General features: G+C 46.8%; 1 protein-coding gene and 1 non-coding gene across 2 annotated transcripts in view; one reads left to right on the top strand and one right to left on the bottom strand.

The window, feature by feature from the left end:
• Positions 1–2,325, top strand: part of LOC113407833 (zinc finger protein 883-like) — a 119,996-nt gene extending 117,671 nt beyond the window's left edge. The window contains exon 6 of the mRNA XM_026658312.2: positions 7–2,325. Within this exon, the coding sequence (XP_026514097.2) occupies positions 7–338 (332 nt within the window). The 3' untranslated portion in view covers positions 339–2,325. The remainder of the gene's footprint in view (positions 1–6) is intronic.
• Positions 2,326–8,123: 5,798 nt separating this feature from the next.
• On the bottom strand, positions 8,124–8,197 carry TRNAT-UGU. The gene has a single exon. It is a non-coding gene; the product is annotated as a tRNA-Thr (tRNA).
• Positions 8,198–10,258: the final 2,061 nt, after the last annotated feature.

Here is a 10,258-nt window from a genome sequence, read left to right as displayed (position 1 = left end):
AAAGACCCTATGAATGCAGTGAGTGCAGGAAAAGTTTCACTCACCTCGCCTCCCTTATCTCTCATCAGAGAGTCCACACGGGAGAGAAACCCTATGAATGTTGTGAGTGTGGGAAAAGCTTCTCTCAGAGTTCAGCCCTTATTACACATCACAGAATCCACACTGGAGAGAAACCCTATGAATGTTGTCAGTGTGCAAAAAGCTTCAGTCATAGCTCAGCCCTTCTCTGTCATCAGAGAATCCACACAGGAGAGCGACCCTACAAATGCTGCGAGTGCGGGAAAAGCTTCACTCGGCGCTCAAACCTTACTACGCATCAGAAGATCCACACAGGATAGAGGCCCTATGAATGCAGTGAGTGCAGGAAAAGTTTTACTGACATCTCCTCCCTTATCTCTCATCAGAAAGTCCACATGGGAGAGAAACCCTATGAATGTTGTGAGTGTGGGAAAAGCTTCTCTCAGAGCTCAGGCCTTCTCTATCATCAGAGAATCCATAAAGGAGATAAACTCCATAAAAACCTTCTCTAGAGCTCTCAGAAGATTTTTTTTTCTTTAATTCTTTTCACAGTTCTCAGGTCGTGACCGTTAAGGCTGTTTGCATCTTTTGCACACTGTAGTCCCTCAGCTCCCACACATGAGTTGCCCGCTTTTGAAGCCTGCCCGTCTTTGGGGTTATCCTGTGGTCCTTTCTATCAACTCCATTGTCCTGCGAGTCATGGGAGTGGGTGGCCTTTCTACCAGAAATGTCCATCACCCCTGATGGGGGAGATAGGGGGTGTCTTCAACCAGCTACATTGAGGTAAAATCTACCTGGGCCTCATCACTGTGGTTGCCATGGAGTTAGCTAGCTTGAGTTCACTTTCCTGATGTAAAAAGACAGCTATTCTTGCAGTAAAGACATGGGCCATGGATAGTGGGTGGGGTTATCTTGCACATTTCCTCCTGATCTGACCTAACCACCATCACATTTCCTTGTCTAAACAAACCTGGAGAATCACATTTATACTCTTCCTCCCAGTGCAAAGTTATTGTTAGAGACGTCAAGTTCCTCTTTGAGGACAAATTGTCTTGTTCCTAGTTGTTCTCACGTTACCCTGGATCATGCTGAACAGCAGTTATTTTGTTGACCATTTTTCTCATTTAAAATATATTTAAATATAGTGAAGAGCCGGAGCAGTGTCAGGGAAATAAGGGTCATTTCAGGCTCTGTGACACTGGAAGGAGATGGGGTGACTCAGACATTCCATTCTTCCCCATCACCCCAGAACTGTTACCTTGTGTCTGAGCCATGCACAGTTCCCCCCTTCATATTCCTTCACTTCCCAAAGTTTCCGGTGAGGTAGTATTCTTAGCTATCCGTGCTTGGGAATGGTGCTTGGATGTCTTTGATCCTAAATCGGTTACTCTGGCAGGAGATGAAAGTGTCACAGACCTCGAAGGGGATTTCAAATGGATCCCAAGCACCATTCAAATCCCATTTCCCCTCAATTGGCAAAGCCACTTCTGGGAAGGTTGGCTGTTTCCTCCCTCCCTTTATGAAGATACTAAAACTTTTGTAAATAACACTAATGAGACAACACTAAATGAAGCAGGTTTTATGGGAGAATCTCTCATCCTGATTCTGAGTTATCAGATGTAACCTACTCTGGAATTTCCCTTTAAATGAAAATGAAAGTGTCTTCTACCTCTCTGTGATATTGGTTTTCTATCTTTCATAAAGGCTCCTTGGTCATATAATGTTTGACACACGTAGCTCAGATTTATTGGGAAATTTCAGACAAATGACCATCATTCTTTATTTCAGGATGTATCAACCCCATGACACTGCCCATAATGATGTATACGTGGAGGAAACAGAAGTGGTGGTTTTTTTGAACTCACCATTTGTGGGTGATATAAATGTGTGTAGGATGAAATCAGTGTTGAATGTGAGATGGCTGCAGAAAAAATAGCTATTTTTTAATAGAAACCTCATCTCTCTTATCTTACAGAGATTCTGGTCCAGGCTTGTATCTAATCCCTAACCACAACTATACTCAAGGGTTCACTGGTGGAAAGGGGGATTAAAAGAAAACTAACACATATGAGAAGATTCTTTAATTGTTGAATATATACTGTTACCAATCAAAATGAAATTAAACATGAAGTTACTCTTTAATGAAGAAGAGACTTAATTATGTGATCAACTGAATTATACTGGAAAAATAAAACTTCATTTCTTTTTCTTTTAGTTAGTAATATAGGAAATGGTGGCTAATCCTGAAAAGCTTCTTTGATATAACTTACCCCCTTTGGCCTAAAATGTCCTGATGTAAAACCTCACTGCAAAGGTTTGGGTGGGGGAATGTGTGTGAGAAATAGTGTAGAGAATACTGACCCAGTATAAATTTGAATGATTTGTATTTCAAATGGAACTTATTTTCATTAGGTTCAAAGTCAATTTCTATATAGATATGTTAGCAAAAAGAAGGTCAGGGAAAGTGTGGGATCCTTATTGAATGGGGGAGGCAACCTAGTGACAGATGATGTAGAAAAAGCTGAAGTATTTAATGCTTTTTTTTGCATCGGTCTTCACAGACAAGGTCAACTCCAGGACTGCTGCACTGGGCAGCACAGTATGGGAGGAGGTAAACAGCCCTCAGTGGTGAAAGAACGGGTTAAGGACTATTTAGAAAAGCTGGACATGCACTAGTCCATGGGTCCGGAGCTAATGCGTCCAAGGGTCCCGAGGGATTTGACAGGTGTGATTGCAGAGCCATTGGCCATTGTCTTTGAAAACTTGTGGTGATCAGGGGAAGTCCCGGATGATTGGAAAAAAGCAAATATTGTACCCATCTTTAAAAAAAGGAAGATGATTTAAAGGGTTTGGGGATTTAAAGGCCCTGCCCCTTCCGGTTGAGGCCCCGGCCCCTGCTCAGTACCCGGCCCTGCATTCCAGTAAGTCTCTTAAGTTACTTTCACCCCTGTCTGTCCCATGCTGTATCCAATCTCTGATCTTTGTTCTTCCCCATTCCTGTGCCCCATCTCCTCCCAGCACCCACTGCTTTCAGCTGCTCCGGTCTAGCCCCTTCCTGAGTCCTTCACTTCATTGCCACTCTGGGCTGCAGCACTCACTGGGACTAGAAGGGGTGGGGGGGGGCTTTCTCCTGCTGGAACTAGCCCCTAGTTTTCCATTTGTGCATTATGTGTCCATATGTGTCAAGGTTGGTTCAGATTTGGTTCAGAGCTGACCAAGATGGAAGGTTGAACCCAGGAACCTTCTGCATAGGATCCGGCACAAGGTGCTTACTGCAGAAGCCTGGTGGAAGTTAGCCCTTGCTGGCCCCCGCCCTATGCTGCTGAACATACATCTCAATTTAGCAGCTTACTAGAAGTACGCCTGCTACCTTGCCGATGTAGCCCAAAGTGCACACTGAGCTGTGCCTCTCCCTCCCATTTCTAGCTGGGTCTCAAGCCCCTGCTTCAGCCATGCCCTAGCCCTACCCAGTCTACCCCCTCCACCCCAGCCCCTCCCCCACCCCACACACCCATGTATCTGAAATATTCCTTTCCTGGATTTCAGGTTATGAAATTTGTGTTACCTTGGACCCCAGCTTCTCCCAGGTCTCAGCTCACATGGGGAGCAATGCCAGGGTCCTCCACATCCCAGGATATATGGGGGGCAGGGAGAGTGGAAGGGGCCCTCCAGATCCAGCACGTATGCAGAAGGGGAGAATAAAAGTCTGAAAGGTCCCTCCTGTCCCTCACCCCAAATTCTTCTGTTCCCCACACATAACTGCTCCAGTCCTCTGCCTTCCCCATTAAACCTCCCATCCCTACCTGCAGACACAACCTCCTCTCTCCCTATTCCCACCCACGCTTGCACCCCTAATCGCCCCCTCCCAGTAAGGTAATTTACTTTCAAATTTGTTTGAGACCCTTCCGATTGATCTGCTAAATACTTTGACTACATTTCTGAAAACACCCTTGGTGGTTTTTCCCAGCTCAGTTCTTCCTCAGATGTCTCATCAAGGGGGGAATTCAAATGTCAATGGTGCTAGAATTTTTGAATTTTATGAAGTACTGTTATTTGCAGGGGGGCTATATCTTGGGAACCCCTTGGTCAATTGGCCCGAAATGTGAGTTGCTCACCCAACCCAGAACCCTCATGAGGCACACCAAATTTCAAGGCAATTCAAGTAAATGTGCCTATTCTAAAGCACTTAAAATAGTCAAGCCGGCTCTGCACCCACCGGCAGCCAAGTTCCCCTCCCCCATCTCCTCCTCCCCCTACCTCCCACCGCTTCCTGCCCAGCCACCGCCAAACAGCTGTTTGGCAGCGTTAGCATGCCCTGGGGGGGGGAGAGAGAGGAGCAGGAATGTGGTGTGCTCAGGGGAAGAGGCAGGGCCGGGGCCGGGATTTGGGGAAGGAGTTGGAATGGGGCAGGGAGGGAGCGGAGTTGGGGTGGGGACTTTTGGGAAGGGGTTGGAATGGGCGTGGGGCTTCATGGAAAGGGTGGAGTGGAGGTGGGGTTGAGCATCGACGGGAAAGAGGGGAAGTCTGCGTCTATGGGCGTAAGATTCTTTTTCTGAGACTGATGAGTGGCTTTCCCTCTTAGAAAGTTTTTGCTGAGAAACATGACAGGATGGAATTGGTAATCTGGTCCTTCCTGCATTAAAACTGCTCCCACACCACCCTCAGACGCATCTGTTGTTACAAAGAATGGTTGGTTGAAGTCCAGGGCCCTCAGTACAGGGTCAGATGTAAGGGCTGCCTTAAGCTGGTTAACGGCTCTCTGACACTTCTCAGTCCACTGAACTGCATTTGGTTGTTTTTTCCTGGTCAGGTCCTTCTTCCTTCTTCACGCAGCACACAGTCAACTTGTGGAACTCCTTACCTGAGCAGGTTGTGAAGGCTAGGACTATAACAGCATTTAAAAGAGAACTGGATAAATTCATGGTGGTTACGTCCATTAATGGCTATTAGCCAGGATGGGTAAGGAATGGTGTCCCTAGCCTCTGTTTGTCAGAGGATGGAGATGGATGGCAGGAGAGAGATCACTTGATTGTTGCCTGTTAGGTCCACTCCCTCTGGGGCACCTGGCATTGGCCACTGTCGGTAGACAGGATACTGGGCTAGATGGACCCTTGGTCTGACCCGGTATGGCCGTTCTTATGTAGGTCTGTCACTGGGGTGGCAATTTGGCTATAGTTTGGTACAAATCATCGGTAATACCCGGCCAAGCCCAAGAAGGATTGGACCTGCTTCTTTGACTTAGGGACAGGCCAATTTTGGATAGCATTTACCTTAGCTTGTAGGGGGTTCATAGTACCTTGACCCACCTAGTGTCCAAGGTACATTACCCTGTTTAGGCCTATTTGACACTTTTTGGCCTTAACGGTTAATCCTGCCTCCCTTATATGCTGGAAGACAGCTTGGAGGTGTTCCAGGTGTTCTGCCCATGCATCTGAGAATATAGCCATATCGTAGAGGTAGGCGACTGCGAATTCCCCAAATCCAGCCAGAAGGTTATCCACCAGTCTCTGGAAGGTGGCGGGTGCATTTCGTAATCTGAAAGGGAGCACATTAAATTCATGCAGCCCCACATGGGTGATGAAGGCTGACTTTTCCTTGGCTGGGTCATCTAGTGGCACTTGCCAGTACCCCTTAATTAAGTCTAAGGTGGAGATGAACTGGGCATGTCCCAGTTTCTCCAATAGCTCACCTGTGCGTGGTATTGGATAGTTTTCTGGGCAAGTTAAAGCATTTAGTTGTATTCCACACAAAAGCAGATTTTCCCATCTGGTTTGGGAACCAGAACCACTGGAGAGGCCCATGCACTCTCAGGGGGATGAATTACACCCATCTGTAACATGTTCTTGATCTCCCTTGCTATTGCAGTTTTGGCTTGAGGAGCCATCCGGTAGGATTGGGCTCTAATTGGGCGAGTATCACCTGTGTCAATGGAGTGGTATACCTGTTCTGTCCATCCTGGGGTGGCTGAAAACATTGGCGTGAAGGTGGTGCACAGATCCTGGATTTGCTGTCACTGCTTATGCCCAAGGGTCATGGAGGCTTACCTTTTCCATGCTACTGTTGCTTTTTCCATCATAGTAGACTCCTTCAGGCCACTCAGCATCGTCTCTCTCCTGGGCTGTAAACAGGAGAACCTTGATTTCTCAGGAATAAAAGGGCTTTAGAGAATTAACATGGTATACTTTAGGTTTTAGGGTATGGTCTGGGAACGCTATGAGGTAATTAACAGCTCCCAGGCGCTCTCGGACCATAAATGGCCCCTCCCATGATGCTTCCATCATATTGGCCTGGAGTGCTTTCAGGACCATGACTTGGTCACCTACTTTGAAGCAACGTTCCCTGGCATGTTTATCATACCAGGCCTTTTGCTCTTGCTGAGCATCCTGTAGGTTTTCTTGAGCAAGGGGAAGAGAGTCTTTGAGGGTGTGTTGCAGGTTGGGTACAAAGTCCAAAATGTTAGTTCCTGGAGAAGATGTAACCCCTTCCCATTGCTGCTTCCCCAATTGTAATGGCCCCTTAACTTCGTGGCCATAAATAAGTTCAAAGGGTGAAAATCACAAAAGAGGATGTTGTACAGCCCTGTAGGCAAAGAGCAACTGCTGCAACACTAGGTCCCAATCATTGGAGTGCTTATTCATGAATTTACGTATCATGGTCCCCAAAGTCCCATTAAACTTCTCCACTAGGCCATTTGTTTGATGGTGGTAAGGGGTGGCAAACAAGTGGTTCACCCCATGAGCTTCCCAAAGACGTTTCATTGTCCCTGCCAGGAAGTTAGTTCCCAAATCTGTAAGGATGTCAGTGGGCCAACCTACCCTGACAAAAATGTCTGTCAATGCCTGGCTCACGCTTTTAGTCCTGGTGTTGCTTAGAGCTACTGCTTCCGGCCATTGGGTGGCAAAATCCATGAAAGTCAGTATGTACAGCTTTCCTCTGGGTGTCTTCTTAGGGAAAGGACCCAGAATATCCACAACGACACGCAGAAATGGAACCTCAATGATCGGGAGTGGCTGGAGAGGGGCCTTGACCTGGTCTTGGGGTTTTCCCACCCTCTGGCACACCTCAGAAGACCGGACATAGGTAGAAATGTCCTTGCCCATCCCCTCCCAGTGGAATGACTTCCCCAAATGGTCCTTGGTCCTGTTCACCCCAGCATGGCCACAAGGGTGATTGTGGGCTAAGCTCAAGAGCTTTTCCCTATACTTAGTTGGAACTATCAATTGTATCTGGGGATGCCAGTCCTCTTTGTGCCCCCCAGAAAGAGTCTCCTTGTATAAGAGTCCTCCTTCTATAACAAACCTGGACCCGTTAGAAGAGCTGAGAGGCGGTGGGTTGCTCTGTGCCACCATCCAAGTTCCCTTGAGTCTCTCATTTGCTTCCTGCTCTGCCTGGAACTGTTCACTTGATGGTGGAGACATTAGTTCCTCGCTGGGTTGTGGACTTGGGCTTGGTCCCACTGGAAGTGATGCAGGTGATGGGGTTGTTTCCATTGACTGTGAACCGCTCTCCACTGGTGCACTAGGTGGTATTTCAGGCTCCAGTTCAGCCTCTTGCACCAGACTAGCTGCAGGTGCAGGATCTGTGGCACCCTTGAGTGCTGGCTCCCCTGACTCTGGTGAGATTGTGTCATATGAGAAAGGCAGAACCCTTGGAAACCTGGATCTCCCATCCCCTGGCCTTCTGTGTTATGATTCCAGCTGTGTGCGATGTTTGTATGATGTTCCTGCATGATGGGGAAATAAAGTTTTGGGTCAGTTTTTGCTCCTGCAGATTCCTTTGCTGTTACAGTTATAATAACATGATCAAAAGGGAAGCAAAATAAAGTGGAGAGGTTCAATGGGACCCTAATGATGATGCTGTAAACCTTTATGACCCAGCACCTGCTGGACTGGGACAAGTGTTTACCCCACCTGCTGAATCAAACAGGTTCTCTCCTTTCAAGTTGCTGTATGGAAAGAGAGGGAGGGGACCCCTGGACTTGATAAGGGACGAATGGGAGGGGAAGAACTTCCCCAATGGAGAATCAGTGGTGGAGTATGTACTGACTTCCGTTTCCTAGGAAGACAGAGAAAAATGTGAGCAGAGGAGACAAAAGCCACAGAACAAGGCACCACTGGGAGTTGAACCCAGGAGCTCCTGTTTACAAGGCAGGTGCTTTAGCCAGCTAAGTCATGGTGCCCTTCTTGATGGCCTTTTTGCAACTGTTCCACTTGATGGTCCAAGACAACACCTGCAAATTCCAAAGTACAGATGTTCCCCATTTCCCTCAAGACTTGCAGACCTTGAGCAGGCTGGCTCTGTGCACAGAAAGCCACAGCTGAGTTGACAGAGGGTTTCTAACATGAGCTTATTCCACAAGCTGCTCTGATCATATAGTGGTTAGTGCTCTGCATTTCAATCACAGAAACTTCAGCTCAACTCTGAGTCATGGTAACCTTTCCTTCAGATCCAGACTTATCATTTGCCACTTTCCAAGACTTAGCCGCAAAGAAGGCTCTCTCTGTCTTGAACAAGCACTTACAAGGATTGTGCAGTGAGGTCTTTTCTTTTAATGAGAAGAGATTTTTTAAAAAAAGGAGCCTAACAGACAAGCTAGGTTCAACAAGGAAGAACTGGGAGGCCAAGCCAGGATCTCCTGGTTAGTAGGAAGACTCTTCAGCCAGTTCTTCCCAAAGATTACTATCTAGAGGCCACTTCCCACAGAGACCAATTATGGTTACAGACCCATCCTGAAATTAGAGCAGAATATTTTAAAGCTTTATCTCACAGTAATGTAACACAATTCAAACATGTCATCACAGAGGAGAGCACTCCTTCATTTCACATTTATTGCTACTGATCTCACTGACAAACTTCCTTTTCTCGGTGCTGCTCCCAGCACTTCAGGGAGTTTTTCCTCTTCTTCCTTCCAGCTGTGGTTATGGGATTGCAGCAACTCCCCAGATGGCCAGCTTTGCTCTTTCACTTACATCCTTCACTTCTTTGGATGAAGCTGTGTTTGCCACCAGTTTAATCCATAGCTGAGACCTCAGGTATCAGCAGCTAGTTACAAAGGCTCAATTCCTATTGCCATTAGTGGGGGGTTATCCTGGGCTGCCAGGGCTGCAGGATTTGGCCCATGATCAGTCAAGGTGTTACAGCAGCTACACTCTTACATGGTGAGTCCTGCAGCCTATTACCAAACTGCTCTGCCATAGTATGCAGGGTGGCCTGACTTGCTGAGAATCTGGCAGAAGAAAGACACTGGAGGAGAGAAGGAAAATGTCCTCAGTAGTCACAGCCGGCAGGAACAGCAAAGACTGAGTTTCAGACACATTTTTTCACCAGGACAGTAAATGTGCACAACCCCCTGATATATTCTCAGTTCACTCCCCCTCCCAAGGAAGCCCTATTCTGCACTATTACACGATCATGGGATGAGAGGGAAGGTCCTCTCATGGATAAATAACTGGTTAAAAGGTAGGAATAAATGGTCAGTTTTCAAAATGGAGAGAGGTAAATAGTGGTGTCCCCCAGGGGGTCGGTGACAAGTACTATTCAACATATTCATAAATGATCTGGAAAAAGGGGTAAACAGTGAGGTGGCAAAATTTGCAGATGATCCAAAACTACTCAGGAAAGTTAAGTCCAAAACAGTCTGCAAAGAGTTACAAAAAGATCCCACAAAACTGGGTGAAAGGGCAACAAAATGGCAGATTTGTTGATAAATGCAAAGTAATGCACATTGGAAAACATAATCCCAACTATACATATAAAATGACAAGGCCAAAAATAGCTGTTGCCACTCAAGAGAGATCTTGGAGTCACTGTGGATAGTTCTCTGAAAACATCCACTCAATATGCAAAAAAGCAAAGAGAATTTTAGGAATCATTAAGAAAGGGATAGATGATAAGACAGAAAATATCATATTGCTTTTGGCCCACCACATGCATTGGCCTCCCCTCAGGCAGGGGACTTATAGGCCCTTCTGCCAATTGGTGTCAGCAGCAACAGGGCTGGGTTCAATGTCTAGGGGAGGAGAGCAGCAAAGAGGGAGGAGGAGAGAGAGTCCTAAGAGGGAAGCAATGAGTGCCGAGTGCAAACCGACCAGCTGAGGGTCTCACAGGAGTCCTGAAATAACAGTAGCTGTAGGTCCCATGGTGTAATGGTCAGCATTCAAGACCCTAAATCCTGCAATCTGAGTTCAAATCTCAGTGGGACCTCCTAGTGCTATGTTGGTTTGCTGTAAATCCTTGGAGC

This window comes from Terrapene carolina, unplaced genomic scaffold, assembly GCF_002925995.2.
Source record: "Terrapene carolina triunguis isolate 2854851 unplaced genomic scaffold, T_m_triunguis-2.0 Scaffold425, whole genome shotgun sequence".
NCBI lineage: Eukaryota > Metazoa > Chordata > Testudines > Emydidae > Terrapene > Terrapene triunguis.
Note: the sequence above shows the minus strand (reverse complement) of the source record. Positions and strands in the feature narration are given on the sequence as shown.